This window comes from Neolamprologus multifasciatus, chromosome 23 (assembly GCF_963576455.1).
Source record: "Neolamprologus multifasciatus chromosome 23, fNeoMul1.2, whole genome shotgun sequence".
Taxonomy (NCBI): Eukaryota; Metazoa; Chordata; class Actinopteri; order Cichliformes; family Cichlidae; genus Neolamprologus; species Neolamprologus multifasciatus.
In genome coordinates, this window is record NC_140460.1 from 41,762,023 (window position 1) to 41,780,881 (window position 18,859).

The window sequence follows — 18,859 nt, forward strand, 5'->3', positions numbered from 1 at the left end:
CAATAACTACTGTGTTCTTTCATGCTTCAGTCACAGTGTAGTCAAAACAGCACAGCAACCTGCTTTCAGCCAGGAAACATCCGTGGCTGCACTGAATCGTTTTGGATTCGGTGATTCAAGTAGTTATGGCAACAATTTCATTACCAAGAGGCTGAGCGTGCAACCATCACAAGACGACTGCACAAGTCGCCTGGTCAGAGGCAAAGTGTCTCCAAACAATCACGGCCTACAAATACACAGACTCTGCAGCCAGACTAGCAGCAGTGTTCTGGTTTCTGCCTCCAGTCTGAATGTTGCTGATCAGTCAGGTATCCCAATAATCATCTGTCAGAGAGCAGGGGATGGGTTATATCTGCTTTAATGCAACCTTGAAACCTTCGTCTGAAAGCAGTTCAGTTGCTTTGTTAGCTCTTTGTGGAGAGCGATCAGCTGGCCTGGATATGCCATCGTCCATCGCCATTTCTTTGTTTTCAGTGAAATCAAAATCGAGGCTTTGGCAGAAAGTGAAGGAATCTTGTTGCTGCCGTTTGGTGTTTAACACTTTCAGTACATATGACTATGAAAAAATAAGGATAAATTATAACAAAGAACAGATTGGGTGGGTCAGTTCAAACCGGCAGTGTTTCCAGAGTAAACGTTCAGTCTGCAGAAGCTCAGTCTCTGTGAAGTTTGAGCAGACTCTACATGCCATCCCTCAGTCTCCTCACCTGCTCTGTGCAGCTTTAATGCAAAAATAACCCCCATGTTATTTCTGGGACACTTTTGAAACCCTCTACTTCCACTTCTGCTGGAACTGTCGTATGATGCAAGCAGTGCTTTGTGTGGGATCAGCTCCAGAGGCAGCATCAAAGCAGGAATGTGATATAACCGCGCCCATTGTCTTCGCAGGGTGAAGCATCCTTCAGTATGTTATGGGGCCTTTGGCAGGTGACACAGCTGGATGGTGCTGGAGAATGCACTCACGGGTAGAACCAGTCAGCGTCGTGTCAGTGATGACGCCTGATTCCCAAACTTGACTTAACAAGAAATGTCTAAAAATGGACGAACTCATTCACACTATTGACATCCTCCTCCCTCAGTTTTCAGCCGGTTTTCACCATTCAAACTTTAAACTGTTCTGCTCCGTCTGCTAATTCCTGCTATATCTTTTGGTGCTCATAACTTTTATACTTTTTATGCCATTGTTTGGCCCATTTTCCTGAATAGGACGGTAGGTGTGATCACCAGTTTGGCTCGCCGGGCTGAACCATGTTTTAGCTCAGTGAGATGAGCAGCCGTTCTCAGAGCGGGAGGCCCGGGTTCGAATCCCGCTTATGGCAACAATTTCTTCAGTTTACAGTTCAACTTTTTTTTAAAACTCTTTTCAGCAGAATTTTCAGTTTCTTCACCTGTTATCAGTTACCTGAGAACCAGTTTGGCTGAGTGAGCTGAGCAGCTTTGACACGAGGAGGCCCGGGTTCAAACCCTGCTCATGGCAACATTTCCTTCCAGCAGACAGTTTAACTTTTTCACCTCTTTTCAGTACAGATTTCAGTTTCTTCACCTGCAGAATTTTCAGTTTCTTCACCTGCAGAATTTTCAGTTTCTTCACCTGTTATCAGTTACCTGAGAACCAGTTTGGCTGAGTGAGCTGAGCAGCTTTGACACGAGGAGGCCCGGGTTCAAACCCTGCTCATGGCAACATTTCCTTCCAGCAGACAGTTTAACTTTTTCACCTCTTTTCAGTACAGATTTCAGTTTCTTCACCTGCAGAATTTTCAGTTTCTTCACCTGCAGAATTTTCAGTTTCTTCACCTGTTATCAGTTACCTGAGAACCAGTTTGGCTGAGTGAGCTGAGCAGCTTTGACACGAGGAGGCCCGGGTTCAAACCCTGCTCATGGCAACATTTCCTTCCAGCAGACAGTTTAACTTTTTCACCTCTTTTCAGTACAGATTTCAGTTTCTTCACCTGCAGAATTTTCAGTTTCTTCACCTGCAGAATTTTCAGTTTCTTCACCTGCAGAATTTTCGGTTTCTTCACCTGCAGAATTTTCAGTTTCTTCACCTCCTCTCAGCACATAGTTTTACTTCTTCTGCAGTTTTCAGCAGATTCCACTACGAGGCATTCACACTGCATTTTCACAGGAAATGCAACTTTTTCTAGTTGAATTTTATGTTTATGTTTTATGTTTTCTGTTAGGAAAGACGTTTTTATACTTCCTCATCCAGAAATAAACTGCTCTACTGCAATTTTATGCGTGTACAAAAATGTTTTTTTCCAGACCGAGTGTGCTGTGTAAACAGAGACTATAGCCTAAGATCACAAGTACAGCAAGTGATCTCACACAGCTGTTTAGGGTGCAAAACCACTTGTACTCATTATTCAGTCGCTTTAATGAGCACTATTATGTTTTAATGAGCAGAGATATGTGACGTGACTCAAACTGACTGGTTTCATCATTAATGGATGAAAACTATTAGCAAAACATTAACTCACATCACACCGTCAACAACAGTCTTCATCACATCACATCACACTCCTGAGAGCCCATCATGTCTCCTAGTGCAGCTTAAGTAGTGTTACATGACCGAGCTACCAAATCAGAAACCTGCATGTACATGTACATGAGAAACTGTAAATGTATCGCTCACAGTTTCTAATGTATATAAAGATATAGGAGGCAGGCTTCAGAGACACAGAGATATCCTGTATATGATCGACAGGGTTTGTCTATATTATTGATCTCAGAGTTGTTCTGATTTGGCGCTATACAAATAAAAGTGAACTGAACTGAATAAAGTGTATTTGTGGACAGCATCACACACACTCGGGAGGCTTTGTTTCAACATCAATTATATAAAATCATTTAATACCAAGCTAATCTGGTCCTAACCCAGGAGCCAGTGTGTTATGAGGCGTTCACAGCCTGATGAAAGGTAGGAAAAACTGTTTATGTAGAGGTGTTGTGTACTGATGAAGAGGTTTAAAAGTGTTTTAAGCATACTTACCTTTGCCTTTGGTTGGTATCTGCAGCCGTTGTGTTGGAACGATGGATACAACCCGCTCTGCAGAATACATTTAAAAGGTTTTAGTGATGCTAAATAGTAAAATCAATACTCTTTGCTGTAAATAGATGAACACTGTTAAAGCTATACGGCCGGCTTCGATGTGTGTGCATTTTATTTTTTATATTTGGAGTAATGGTGTTTGCTGATCGCGTTCATTCATTTCAAGCATCTTGTTAGTAGTTTGAATTTTTATTACATATTTATTTTTTTACATGTGTATATGTGTTTATTCTTTTATTATTGACAAAAGCTTAGAAGAAAATTACAGTTTCAAACTGAACATAATACATACAGAAATGCAAACATGTGGAAGTTATAATAAATCATTTAAAGAAATATAGATGTTCGTATTCTTTGTATGTGTGATGATGTTTGTGCAAAGTTTGGTTAAGCTGAGGAGACGACACAGACATTTATACTCTGATCATCATCGCTGTTATCTTCAACACTAGTCTGTGTTTATCTCGGCATCGTTGGCTGGATGCACCAACAGGGCTTCGCAACGTTTGAGGGTTGACGTCAGCATCAGTGATAAACCCAACCTGCTGCCTGCAGAATAGGTCAGTTGTTCTTTCATGTCTTGGCAGTCGGTGGACGAGGAAAATATTCACCGACACGAACCAGAAAGATTTCTTCTTTTTTTCCAAGTCAAAACTTAGGGTTAGAATATGTTTGGGGTTATCACTGATGATGACTTAGACCTCCAACAGTTACATTACCATCCACGCTGTTCTGCTGTGCAGTAACACAACACATGGCCAGATCGATAGAAAAACAACTTTAAGAGGATAAAAAGACTGCTTAAACCCTCCTCCTCTTCCTCACTGATTCCTCTGTGGTCATTAACCTGACTATCCCTCATCTCTAGTTCTGGAGAGAGACACTGTTAAAAATATAACCCAGCAAGCTGCAGGCTGGAAGCCAAACAGACGAGAGCTGCGACACAAAACACGTAAAAAACACGGTGCACATTTAAGAGCCACTAACCGGCTGAGTTTGCTGGTCACAGGTTCTTCGTTGTGCGTCAAAACTTCTGCTTCTGTGCTGTCACTGTTCATGTGCTGCCTTGGGGAAGAACTACAGCAGAACACAAAGGAAACAAAGGTAGAGTGAGCGTGCAGCCAGGACTTCATGGCACAGTTCACAGATCCCTGAGCTCTGAAGCTTCACGTATGCATGAAAACAGCTGCATGTGCATGTGAGATCTCAACAACATCCTTGTGAATATTTGACACAGAGAGAGAAATGATGAACCAGTCACGACTTTACACTTAGTGACGAGAGAGACGTGTTTTAGACAGATGTGAGATTCACAGGGACGTTCTGCAGCGTTTTGGTCCTGCCTCGGTGTGGTTAAAGAAGTAAACGGTGTGATAATGAGCATGATTGAGGTAAAGGCATGGGTAGAGAACAGAGGAAGGAAGTATAAAGCATTTTAAGGGCTGTAAAAGTAGGACAAGCTTAGGGCAAAGCAAGAAGAAACAGACGCTGTGTGAAATTCTCTGAATTTTCAAAACATATGAAACTTGTAGCAGCCGAGGGAGTCTCACTAAGTCCCAAATCTATGGCACCAAGAGAAAAGAGAGAGGACACATAGTGCTTTATCCCAGCACTGATGTGGTTGTGGTCCCATTGTTCCCATTTTCATGAAAAGCAAACCTTTGTGGTCATCTGTGTAATACCCGTTCTCTGAGGTGGGAGCAGCATCATGTTACTGTATCTGCAAAAACTCTCAGCCGGCCTTAAAAACACATGTTGTGATGTGTTAACATTGTTTTTACTCTACCTCACTGTTAACACCAGTATGATGGCACGATATCCATCAGTGGCATCCAAGCAGGGATCAGTTTAAGCACAGAAGTGACTGTTCATTGATGCAGCAGATTCCTGATAGTTTGCTTCTCCATCAGGTTACACCTCCTCTTTTTCAGCTGCAGTATCTTAGGTTTTATGAATTTCAAACAGCAGCTGCCTTTAAGTGGGGAAACGGTATTTCCAGATAAACTTGGCAGGACTTGCCTCTCTAACTTTGAGCTGAATGATGGACTCATTTCTAATCCTGCCGAACTCGGTCACTCGCAGTGGAGACCTTAACATCTTCTGCTCAGCCTCCTTTCTTTGTCAGCACCAGAGTCTCCGACCCATAACCCACAGCAGGTCTCACTATCACCTTCCTTTTCACTCTTGCAGCTATCTTTGCAGAACAAACACGTGTCTCCATGCACGCCACCCTGTCTGCACTCTTTTCTCCACCTCTTGTGCAACCATCTGTTGCTTTGGGTGTTTGAACTCAGCTACCTGCACCTGTCAGGGCGCTGCGTCTTAGATTTCTTAGAGTTCTTGTGTTATTTTTAGTTATCATCAAGGTCCCTTTAGTCTGTGCAGTCTGTCTTGTCCTCTGTGGACTGTTGTCATGTGTCTCTTGTGTTTCATGTCTCTCCAGTCTGTCACATGTTTCAAGTCTGTGTGTTCCATGTTGTCAAGCTTGTGTTGTCATGTCTACATCCCATTATGTTGCCTGTGGTCCACTATGACACTGAGAGGCTGACCTCTGACCTGTCTCAGGTTGGTGGTGCTGCAGCCAGGGTACAGGACATGTTGACCACAGTGCTGGCATACATTGAGGATGTGCTGTCTGGCAAGGTGACAGCAGACAACAGCGTGGGCCGTTTCCTGATGGATCTGGTAAACAAGGTGCCCACTATCTCACCTGAGGACTTTGAGAACATGCTCAGTTCTAACATCAATGACCTGTTGATGGTGACCTACCTGTCCAACCTCACCCAAGCACAGATTGCTCTCAATGAGAAGCTGGTGCTGCTCTGAGAGGGTTTCTTTGAAGTCATTCATATTTAATTTTTGTACCTTTACTAAACAGTGTGTTTAGTTTTGCTTCTCCTGTGGCGTCATGTTCATGTGTGTCAGCTGTGTTTCCATTTCCCTCGTTACCCTTCAGTGTATTTAAGTCCTCTGTCTGTTTTACGTTTGTATGTACAGTTTTCTATGTCTTTGTTTTCGCCATTTTGTTTCCATGTTTTTCTAACAGCCAGAATAAAAAGCTGACTCATCTCACCAAGATAAAGAAGCTTTAAGTTTGTCTGAGGTTAACCAGCTGGCTACTACACTGTGTGCCCTGCTTGAACCTACCAAACACAATAACATCTGATGGTGGATGACACTGAAAAGTAAAAATGTCAGCAGAATCTTCTGTATGTGTGATCAACAGCTGCATATGTAAGTTCTGGTCATTTGGGTGAAATGTCTTGTGTAGCAGCCACAGCTCCAAAGCTGCTGCTCCGAGCACAAAACAGAGACTAAAGTCAAGGATTTGTGCTGCTCAGTTCTTTGTTTATGTTGTTAAGCTTCATCTTTGTTTGTGTCTGTGTCAGTCTACACAAAATAGAAACTTTCTTACAAACAGTTTTAAGTTTTTCCCATAAAACAGACTCCAATTTTCCAAAGATTTCCAATTCTTGAGCTCCTGATTATGTCGGTCTTGATGCCAAACTGACAGTAAGTGAAGCTATCAGGTCAAAAATCATTTAAAAAACTAAATGTTTTGTGTGTAGGTGTCCTTCAGTGTGTTTGCCAGAGAGACAGGGGAACGGAGAGAAATAGAACAGAGGAAAGTAATTGTAGTGGGAGGAATAACGCTCACCTCTGGCCCTGCGTGGGCAAACCGCTGTGTGTGTGTGTGTGTGTGTGTCTAAATACAGTAGATTGGTGCGACTCTCGAGTGCTCTGACATGCATTACGTTTCTCTCCATCCACTGTTTTCCTGACTATCTTCCTCCTGAACCTCTCTCTCCCTCACTCTGCCCCTCGATCTCATCTCCTCCTCATCCTCCCACTCGGTGCACTCAGCATTGCAAATCAACCCGCCAACACTCACACACGCACACACAGCCAAAGGGATTTACTGTCAGGATCAGCAGGTTGTGTTGCTATGCTTATACTCATGTTGTACCTGTTACTTTATTTACTGCCTTTTTCTGTTCCACATGCAAATTTGTGTTCACAGTTTGTAGCTCACATCGCCGCAGCCGCTCAGCTGCCAGGAGAAACAGTAAACAGGTTTTTTTGTAACATTTTTTGTAACATTTGTTTGTTACTTGATAATCATAGTTTGTGACTGGGACACATCAGATCACACAAAAGAGAAGAAATAGAATTCTGTCTCTAAGCTGCCTTCTAAAAGTTTGTTAAAACTAACATTAGTAATTAAATCAGTTCTTTATGAACTAATTATGAGAATCTTCATGCTGCTTTAGCTGCATTTTTGTGGCATTTATGATACTGTACAGACGAGAATGTGAATCCAGGATAAAGTGAGTGAGTGCTTGGGGTGCATACCACAAGCACTAAACGAATCCCCGGTCGAATCCCTTGCCAGGCCGCCCCTGCTAACCCTCCCCACATTTCTTGGCTGTTTCTATACCGCTGAGGTAAAATGCCAAAAAGCTTTTTTGATACATCATGGCCATCAGAGGAACTGGTAACAGGAAGTAACAAGCCACAAATCCCAGGCCTGCTTAGACAAACGCCAAAAGTCATTTTACAGGCATTTTCCTTCCTTTCATCCAGTATAGAGTCGCAGCAGAGCTGGAGCCAATCACAGCTGTCACAGGATCCCAGGAGGAAGCTGAACTACCCGGGAAGAACATGCAAACTCCACACAGAGGAGAACCAGCCTGGCGTCAAACCCAGGACCACCTTGTGTGAAGGGACAACCCACTGTACCAGTTTGCACACTGTGCTACACAAAACGGATGTAATCTGTGCAAAGACTGTAAAAACATACAGTGGGTTTGAAACTAGTGAAAAGATGATGAAAGAAACATTGCTACACATGTTTGTATAATAATAATAATAATAATAATTAGTGTTCTAAACATACTGATGTGTATTTGTGCAACACTTGATGAGCAGAAAAACATGACAAGTGCACTGCTCTGTAGAGAATGGATAATAGTCTGAGAGCGAGCATCATATTATATTTGATGGCTAGACATTTATAAAATTAGTTATGTGGATTTTGGAGTGATGGCAAATGCAATTACGCCCACAGTGCTCTACAAAACATTATGTGTTGTTTGTGGCAATTGTTAGAAGTCTAAGTGTTTTAAAGCCCCTACATATGGATTCATCTGCTGTCAGCTGGCTTTAACTGGTTATAGTTGCTGTAACTGAAATAATAAATATCTGAGATACTAACCACAGACATGTGGCTGTCACAGATGCCTCAAATGAATCTGCATGCAAGGACATCTCAGACATCTCTGTTGTTTAGCCACTGAAGCTTAGTTCAGACCAGTGAAACAGGCTGGTGAAATATTTTCCTTTAAAGAGCGACCAATCCTTCAGAGTCAACCCAACACTGTTCTAAGTGCAAAAAAAAACACATTAAAGGAAGACCAGAACTGCTTAAATCCCATTAAAAGGGATGGAAATTAGACCATTAGAAACTTTGTTTTTCCTCTGATGAACACTAATTTGAAATGTTTTAATTCAGCTGTTATGTCCTTGTAAGGTGCAGAGAAGGTGTAAAACATGGAGCTGGAGGTAGGATGGATTTGGGAGTCGTTCTCACTGACTTATTCAGAATTCAAGACGGCACTTAACCAACATTTTAAAGAGACAAACCATGCCATGTGGTTTCTGCTTTGTACCTCAACAGGAAAACAAGCTAAAATCCCACCGCTGCCTCTGTAAGACCTGCGTGACCAAGAAGTACCATCAACCAAGCCTTTACAATCACTGACTTAAAACTAAGACTTGGACTGAAGAAGGAAAAAAGCAAAGGGAAAAAAAACAGCAAATCAGTGCTGAACATATACTGGAGCAGGTAAAAACACAAACCTGTTCTCCAAACAAAAGATGAGTATTGTGGAGCACTCGGCCTCATCATACATGGGCGGTTAGGGGTGCTCTGTGAGTATTGGGCCATTCAGTCACTGTACAACCACAGTGACAGCTTGGGCCATATTGACCAAGCTTGGACTGCAGGTCCATATTGGACCCAGTGGAAGGACTGGACTTTGTCACTGGCTCTGTTCATGGTTTTTGTGGACGTAAGTTCTTTAAGAAGGGGGACCGGAGGGTGTGTTTCAACTACAGGGGGATCACACTCCTCAGCCTCCCTGGGAAAGTCTATGGAGAGTTCGTCCGCTAGTCGAACCTCGGATACAGGAGGAACAATGTGGTTTTTGTCCTGGTTGTGGAACACTGGACCAGCTCTTCATCCTCTCGAGGATACTTGAGGGTGCATGGGAGTTTGCCCAACCAGTCTACATGTGTTTTGTGGACTTGGAGAAGGAATTCGACTGTGTTTGTCGGGGTGTCCTGTGGGAGGTGTTGCGGGAGTATGGGGTGTCTGGCCCATTGCTACGGGCCATTCAATCCCTATACAACCGTTGCAAGAGCTTGGTTCGCATTGCCGGCAATAAGTTGGACTCGTTCCCGGTGGGTGATGGGCTCCACCAGGGCTGCCCTTTGTCACCAATTCTGTTCATAATTTTTATGGACAGGATTTCTAGGCGCAGCCAAGTGGCGGAGGGCTTTTGCTTTGGTGGCCTCAGAATCTCATCTCTGCTTTTTGCGGATGATGTGGTTCTGTTGGCTTCATCGAGTGAAGGCCTCCAGCTCGCACTGGAGCGGTTCGCAGCCGAGTGTGAAGCAGCAGGAATGAGGATCAGCACCTCCAAATCTGAGGCCATGGTTCTCAGCCGGAAAAGGGTGGAGTGCCCACTCCGGGTCGAGGATGAGTTCCTGCCCCAAGTGGAGGAGTTCAAGTATCTCGGGGTCTTGTTCGCGAGTGATGGGAGAAGGGAGCCGGAGATCGACAGACGGATTGGGGCTGCAGCTGCAGTAATGCGTTTCCACGTTTTCTACTTTCAGCTTTCCTACCCTTACAAGCGCCCAGAAGAATGAGATCCACAAGCAGCAGAAATGAGCTTCCTCCAAAAAGTGTCTGGGCTCTTAGTGGTAGGATGGAGAGTAGAGCTGCTACTCCTCTACACTGAAAGGAGAAGGTTGTGATGGTTTGAGGATCTGATTAGGATGCCTCGTGTGACTATGTCCTACAAGGAAGAGGCCCCTTGCAGATCCCAGACACACTGGGGAGATTACCTTTGTTACCTTGCTTGGGAACACTTTGTTGTTGCCCCCCGGGCTGGCAGGATGATCTGACTATAAAATTATGTTTGAAACAGTTTGAGGATTTTCATGTTTTAGAAAATTCAAATGTGTTATTCAATTATTTTGATCTTTTTACTCTATAATGTAAAACATGAAAAAAAAAAACAGTGGAAAGTCTTCTAATAAATAGATGTGCTGAAACCTTTCACTGGTGCTGTATTTGAGGAATGTTTTTCAAGATTTTCATCCTTAGATCAAACCAATGAAGCCGAGTGCCACAGGCAAACACAGAGAAGTCAGGAAGATGAAAACACATCTTTGGCTCGGTTCTTTTCATGGGATTTCTTTACTGTAAGAAAATATTGAGTAAAACCAGATTTCTCCCCAGAAATTCTTGATCCCCTCACTCATAATCTGCTTACCCTCTTCTCATTTTGCCTCATGAGAATTGTTTATGGAGCATCAACAGACAGCTGTAGATAAGAAATGAACCTTCGCGAGTCTCTGGTACATGGTTAATAATATGAAAATACGAGTAGAATACAAACGTGTTGTCTACAGATCTCCAGACAGACACAAACATATGCAAACACAAGCTAACATAATGATGACAGATTCTCTCAGTCGGAAAAGAAACTGAACTCGTCCATTTATGCACGATTATATTTTACAGGCACTAAAACACAAGGCGCTAATCCCCCAAATCTACATTTTTATATATTTAAATAATAACTAAAATCATGAAATAAAATAATAATTAAAACTTTAAAAAGCAAAAGCCTTTGAAACACAGACTGACTTGATGCCCACTTTCATTACTGGACCACAACACAATATATTGTTTTGTTTCATTTGTATAACCAGAAACATAGAAGCTGGGTGAGAGCAACAGACACACATTAAAACACATTAAGTACGCATTTGTGTTTAATGTGCGTCTTTACCTGGGAACAGAGGATGAAGGTGAGGTGGAGGAGGAAGCAGCAGTGTAGACTAAAGCATCAGTGGAGCTCTGACTAGAAGTGTTGTCCCTGGAGAAGGTGTTAGGTCATGAAATAGGCCCTACAGAGTATTTCGCTTGACAGCAATACGACAAAGAGGTGACTCTTGGAATCAGCTAATTTTGTGTACAATAATAGAGGGTTTCTTGTTGTTTTTTAACTTTTACAGAGAGTGAGTGGGGGAGCACGTAGGTGGGACTCGAGCCCAGGTGGCTGCATTTCAGCCGCATGGCGCATAATTACCTGCTAAGCCAGGGGACTAAAGTCTTGATTTAAAAAGGATCATTGTGAACATCTCTATTTATGGACTGTAGTGGTTGTTGTCCAACTACAGAATTCACCACAGAATTGTTTAAAAGGCTGTAAGAAGAAAATTAACAAATTTTCTCATGTAAATTTTGGTTGTAAGTAACTGTAATTGGCAGACTGTTTCTATTGATTTATTGATTACTTCAAGGAGTCAAAGTAAGGCCACGCTTTTCCTTCTCCTTTTCAACCGTGAGTCTACTTTTGTTTTTATTTTTTCTAGCGTTATGCACTGTGATGACTGGAACAAAGAAAAAATGTTTAATAAAATTCAGCTTAGTCACAACTGATTTACCTGCTGTTTACTGGGCTAGGGGCGGGGTTAACCAGGTCGGCCATGGCTGAGGGGGAGGTGCCTACAGTTGTCATGACAACAAGTTCAGGGTCCAGGATGAAGATCTCTTCCTGGGAGATTTCTGATACGTAGTTGAGATGTTCCTGAAGGTTTTAGCAAAGAATCAAACGAGAAGGTCACGGAGTGAAAATGACTAAAAGCTAGAGCACAGGTGGTGAAACGTTACCTGTGCTCGGTCTATCCTGTAGAAACGATCGGCTGTCGTGGCTGAGGAGACACAAAAAGACGGTTTTAGCCAAATAAAGACAACGTGGGAAAATTACTATTCCTGTAAGCAAGTCTTAAATTCGGCTCATTTAAAGCAGATTGCTGCAGGCGGTCATTAAGGTTCAGGTCAGCAAATAACTTTGAACATTGTTCATCTGTACACATGCTAGCTCCCACCTCCTGTGCCAATTACTGTGGGAAACCAATAGCCTGCAGAGTAACAAGACAAGACGCTGCCCCCACAGGGTGAGAAACTGTTGTTTCTTACACCATAAAATAATTGTATTTTATTTCAGTGCAATAGGGAACTTGCATTCATTTTGTGAAGACCAAATCAATGACTGCTGTGATGTAACAATAACTTTCTAACCAGACTGCATTTTTGTCCCATTGCACCGAGTTCACCTTTGTTCTGCATCATTATAATGAACATGTACCAGTTTTATTCGTGGTCTAGCACAGCCCAGCAGCTGGTAACACAATTCCTTTAAAACCATTCTGGGAATGTTATTGTAAAGCCAGATTCTGTGCAGTTTGTCCATCTGAGCAGCTGGAGTAGGAAATATAGTCTAATATAGGAAGAACTGATGTCATTAATACAGTCATACAGTGAAATAACTTAATAACAAACAAAAACTGCAACAATGTATGTTTTCAAAAGCACCTAAAAATATCAGCCATGTGTGTAAATTCTCTGTTGGGTCAGAGCAGAAGTAGCACTGATCACATCCTCAAACACATCCTCCTTATCGCTCTGTCAGGTAGATGCTGCATCGTTTTAAATCCAGTTTTCTGCTCAATGCCAATAGGACACAACCCAGGCAGAGGTGTGTGTGTGTGTGGGGGGGGGGGGGGGGGTTGTGTTAATGTGCATGCACATTTAGTGTTGTGTAGGAAGCCTGGTCTTTCTCTGTGATATTTTTGGCAAGTTGCTCTGAGAGATAAATATTCATGACGTTCTCCAAAACCCAGGATCTGATGGGACCATGTTTTATGTTATTTTGGGGAAGTGCTAACACAGAAACCTGTTTACATGAGAGAACTGTGTCGGCATTTGTCCTGCTCACACCGCCTGTGATAATGCTGCATGGACCTATGATACAATTTTCTAACAATTTGAACATTTGAAATCTACACAAAGCAAAACCAGAGTACAGATCTTGATTGTAGGTCACTGACTGCGTTCTTACAATCAGATACACATTTCACAGCAGCATGTGGTGCAAGAGATCTGGTATTGCTTGCAATAGGTAACAAGATTGAAAAGGGGCACTCGAAAGGTAACAAGTTGTGTGTTTGTCCATTTCTCCCAGTGGAGCACAAAAAAACACTTCACCACTGCCTTAGAACAGAAGACGGTAAACTTAATCTGCAAAATTTGTAAATGACTATAAACATGATTCCTCTGCCATTATGCTTATGAATGCATTTATTATATGACACATCCACAGCAGGAGAAACAAAAACATGTATGACTGATCTGAGCTTCATTAACCCTTTAAGACCTACCATAGAACCAAGTCTGCCAGAGCTTATATTATATTTTTACATGCTGTGGAGCCATTTTTGGGAGCATTTCAAGTTGCTATACATCAATACAACCATTACAGCCCAGATTTTAATAATATGTCTGCATTAAGTGCATAGTAATTACATAAATTGCAAAAAAATGCAATAAACTACAAAAAAATTGAAAATCGTTTTTGTTTTTTTAACATATATTTCTAGTTAGAGAAATTTAAGAGGCTTATCCCTCAAAACTGTAAATACAAAAAAGTTGCACAAAATAGTTTCCCACCACAGGAAATTTATTTTGAGTGTCTTCATAGTTTTATTTTTGAAATACACCAATTTTTATATATTTCAGGAAAAACGAAAATAAACATTATAATGCAAATTTGCAAAAAAGCAGCATATGCATCAAAATAAACTATTTCCAGCAGTGCAATATGAGTCCTAAGCATCCCAGAAACCACACAGAAAGTCATAAAGTCAAACATAACTTTTAAAAACACCAGTATAGGCTCATGAGGCCCTGATGATATAAAAAACTACATTTCCGCGAAAATGACGTCACTTCCGGTTTCGGGCAGGTCATGGCGGACATGCGATAGTTCGCGCCAACTAGGAAGTGTTATGAACAGCTGATCGGATCGGCAAAGCGTGTTTCTGGAATATTATGTTTTTGTTGCTGCAAGTGCTTTTTATGCAGTTTTTGCAAAACTATATGTGGAAGGAAACTGTGACCGAGGACAAGCTGATGGCATAAGATGTAAGTACAACTCCTCCGGTTTCATATGCAAAAAAAATTATTGCTCTAGCTCACGTGGTTGCAGAGCTACCGGGATTTAAAAATAGTTACACAAAATAGAGCGTGCTGCTCTGACCGGCTTTAAAGGGTTAAGTTAATTAAAGACCAACAGGCAGCTGATCAAAACTGAATTGCCATTTCAAACAGGCTAAATGAGTGTTGATATGAGTATTTATGTATAAGTCATACTCATGAAACAGGATATCACCATAATATCATCATACTGGGTAATATCCAGTCCAACCCAGTGGAGCACTGTATCGCAGTGGTTTAAGCTAATAGTCATCAGTCATGACCCTTAACCCCACTGTAGACACAAACCTGTGCAAAGCCAGATCACACAGTGATTGAATATTAGGATAAAGGTAAAAACTACTATTATTAAGTAATACTTACAGTCGAGGAAACACCACTTTGGAGACAATCTCTGTGAGCAAAGATTCTTCGGCTTGGCCGCCTCCTCCTGAATGACAAACAGACACAAACAGGTCGGTGGACAAGAGAGTAAACAGAAGCTCAGCCGAAGCGAGGACAAGATCGTTGCAAATAGTCTCCTCCAAACTTACTGCGTGATGAATATCTGTTTCAGGCCACATATAAAGCCATGAAATGATTCATGGCATGATTACCAGACATCACAACAATGTTGGGGTTTGGTTTTAAAATGAATAAATAGAGTCATTTTTACACATTCTCCTACTGTTGAATCTGGAGAAACACCTGCGAGACCTAAAGAGCTGCTTCACATTTAAAGTAGATTAAAGTAGATTACCGACCCTCATCAGGTCTGACTGTTAGCCAATTAGATTTAATAAAGACCAACACAATATACATGAACAGAAACACGTACCAACAAAACACTCAGGGACTATCACACCTGACCATCAACACATCATTCAATTCAGTTTTATTCACACAGCGACAAATCACAACAACAGTCGCCTCAAGGTGCTTTATATTGTAAGGTCGACCCTACAATAATACACAAAACCCAACAATCATATGACCCCCTATGAGCAAGCACTTTGGCAACAGTGGGAAGGAAAAACTCCCTTTTAACAGGAAGAAACCTCCGGCAGAACCAGGCTCAGGGAGGGGCGGGGCCATCTGCTGTGATTGGTTGGGGGGAGAGAAGGAAGAACTCAATGCATCATGGGAATCCCCGGCAGCCTACGTCTATTGCAGCATAACTAAGGGAGGATTCAGGGTCACCTGGTCCAGCCCTAACTATATGCTTTAGCAAAAAGGAAAGTTTTAAGCCTAATCTTGAAAGTAGAGATAGTGTCTGTCTCCTGAATCCAAACTGGAAGCTGGTTCCACAGAAGAGGGGCCTGAAAACTGAAGGCTCTGCCTCCCATTCTACTTTTAAATACTCTAGGAACAACAAGTAGGCCTGCAGAGCGAGAGCGAAGTGCTCTAATAGGGTGATATGGTACTACAAGGTCATTAAGATAAGATGAATGATGTCATCGCACATTAGTGCCGAGTCCCATGGATGGAAGAAACTTGAAGAAATGACTTTTCACTTCACATCCAGCTTTAGTTGTGAGGGGTCTTTGCACCAGCAGGTTGTCTTTTTAATGAGCCTTTACTGAGTGGGCACATCCTGCCTACTGAAGACCTTTAAATTGTCTGTGACAGGTTTAATCCACATATCCTACAGCAAACAACGTACGATAAAATTACAAAATTCTCTACAAAGCAAAACAATTTAGTTTTAGTCAAAGTCACATCAGGATGAAGCAGAGTTAATCGCTGTTCCCTGTGAGTGGGTGCGATGCAGGCCCTGGATGTGTCCTGTACACGTCCACTCACATTAGTCATAATGTCAAAAACTTGTGACAAGAAGAAAGTTGCATTTCTTTATATAGCCTCATTACTGCAACTTTTTGTATGTTGATATGGCGCAGCCGTTTTTACATCCAGTCTCCAATTAGCTTAGAATGCAGCAGCAGGACTTTTCAACTAGATCAAAAAACAGACAGCACATTACTGAGACTCCTGCCTCCCTGCTCCGTTTCCCTGTTAGCTGTAGACTGAAGTTTGAACGCTTGTTCTCTGTTTACAGAGAAGTAAATGGTCTGAGCTGGTATCTGTGAACTCCTGCCCCCGTACAACACAGTCGGACACCTAAGATCTCCGACCAAAGCCTGCGTCTGTCCCACAGATACACAGGATTACGAGTGAAACAGCAGAATCAATCATTATTTTTCACTCGTATCTTTCGGACTAAAAACACACCATCAGTTCTGACTTTGCCTGACTTCTCCAACTAACGACTCAACAGGAAATCCTTTGCTGTGTTTTCAATCCACCTTTGAAAGTATTTGAGGGTTATTTTCATTTATGACAAATGAACATAATCTAATTATAATCTGTGCAGAATCTTATTATAGAGCTAGTGACCTCCCATCAGTATTTAATTGGAAACTTGTAAAAATATAGATATTTATTGGTGCTGTGGTCAATGCAACATCGAGCTTGAGCGATTATGCAAGTGCTGGAATTTGTTTGGCCACTGTTGCAGTGCAGGAGCTTCCTCGATTGGCTTGATTAATTGCAATTATGTGGAAGTGTGAACATGATTAGCTGGTAGAGGATAAAAATGGGTTAAGCAGCAGAAGTTAATCAGACAAGAATTCAACATTTCTGTTTATTTACTGCTGCCTGCTACAACATGGATTATACCAAGAGATGTGCAGCGTCTGTTTTTCTGCTCTATATTATTAATTACACCTGCATATTTAGGCTAACTGAGTGACCACCTGTAGGTTTACAGATGTACTGCTTATAAGGTCGGGGAAACCTGCAGTCAGCTGGACGAGGGACGAAACATTTCTCTCACAACGCTGCGTCCAGATCAGGGTTTTAATAGTTTTGCAATTTTCATTAGTTTTTATTTTTATTTAGTTTTGACTTCAGATTTTCAATTTTATATCAGTTTTAATTAGTTTTTACCAATTGTTTGCTAGTTTAGTTTAGTTTTTATTTTTTTGAAAATCCTTAGTTTCAGTTTAGTTTTGATTAGTTTCAGTTATAGTTTTAGTTGTGTTTGCTATAATTAAGTGTAACAAAATCCCAGTTTCATCATATCAGTCATTCTGCTCATCCTTGGGTATGTTGCTATTCCAGCTACCATACTGCACCCTGGACAGGTCGCCTGTCTGTCGCAGGGCTAACATGCAGAGACAGACAACTCACATTCCCACCTATGGGTTCTTTAAATAAATAAATAAAGGCAGATGAACAACCATTGATACCAGGCAACTATAAAATGTATATCTTGGCCCCAATGAGACTATTAACTCTCGCAGCACCGGGTGTTCGTAATTTTGGTTCAAGTGAATTGATAAACTTTTTGAAGGTAATTGACTCACACAGTTGTGTAGATATCCCCGTCCTGTTGTCTCGGGATGCATCACGCTTCCTTGCCTGGGGTTAGCTTCTGTTTCTGGGGATGAGGGTTGAGTGTGCTCCCTTACCTTCTCAAGCTAAGCTAGGTTAGCCTTCTTGTGTGAGCTTTTCAAGTGCACTTTAAGGTTTGTGGGATTTTTTCCCTTTAGAAATGTCCCTCATAATTTGTCTGTTTCCACTACAAGACACTTGATTTATCCAAAACACAGTCATATTCAAAGTAATCCCAAATTGGACTCTGGCTCCCGACTTTTCCTGACATGATTCTGCGCGTGGACGGAGCAGCGACACAGACGACTCGACTAACGTGCTGCCACCTGCTGGCATAATGAGACACAGCAAGAAAAAAATCTGGAAACTAAACTTCATTTTCACCCTTGACTATTGTATGACACGCACACATCAATGAAAACTAAACACATTTTTGCTATAAATTCAGTTAATTTTAGTTAGTTTTGTGAACACTCATTATAGTTTTAGTTAGTTTTCCTTTTTTTGTTTTTATTTTTATTTCCGTTAACGAAAATGTTTTTTCACTTCTAGTTTTCGTTATTTTGTTAGTTTTCGTTAACGATAATAACCTTGGTCCAGATGAACACAATCAGCTTCCTGGGATTTCCTAACCTGCAGGATTTAAAATCACTTGTTGCACTTGTTGCATGCTCAGTTTGTTTATAAATGTATTTAAAGTACTTCTAAATGTCTGATTCCTGGTTCCTACGTGCAACAAGAAGATATGAGAGGTGGACGCGAGCTTCAGGGCCATTCCGTTGTAACATTTCCAAAGTCGTCTGAAGTATAAGGAATCTTACATGCAGCAAATAAAACTGCTGTTACTTTATGGGGGTTTTTTGAATATCACTCAATAAACTCAGTTTGTTTGTTTGTTGTTTATGTTTCAAGCTTCAATGTGTTTGAGAGCATTTCTCTGATTTGAATGGTTTGATAAAGAGTACAACTATGGGAGTGTGAGCGCCAGATTTCAGCCCCTAGCTTTGAAAAATGTATTTTTAAATGTCAAACATGGTCAAACTATTGATTCTTTAAGTGTAGCTGAAGCTTGACTTTTGAAATCCCAT

The 18,859-nt window shown here is 41.6% G+C and overlaps 1 protein-coding gene across 9 annotated transcripts in view; it reads right to left on the bottom strand.

Moving 5' to 3' along the window:
• LOC146492399 (diacylglycerol kinase zeta-like) overlaps window positions 1–18,859 on the bottom strand; it is a 102,476-nt gene that overhangs the window by 10,885 nt on the left and 72,732 nt on the right. For 7 of the 9 annotated variants that reach the window (XM_085150992.1, XM_085150991.1, XM_085150989.1 and 4 more), the window contains 6 exons: window positions 14,763–14,829; window positions 12,015–12,055; window positions 11,789–11,931; window positions 11,131–11,217; window positions 4,037–4,126; window positions 2,990–3,046 (listed from right to left, as the gene is read on the bottom strand). In XM_085150992.1, coding sequence (XP_085007118.1) covers window positions 2,990–3,046; window positions 4,037–4,126; window positions 11,131–11,217; window positions 11,789–11,931; window positions 12,015–12,055; window positions 14,763–14,829 — 485 coding nt within the window. The remainder of the gene's footprint in view (window positions 1–2,989; window positions 3,047–4,036; window positions 4,127–11,130; window positions 11,218–11,788; window positions 11,932–12,014; window positions 12,056–14,762; window positions 14,830–18,859) is intronic. The other 2 variants (XM_085150988.1, XM_085150993.1) reach the window with 1 other exon arrangement.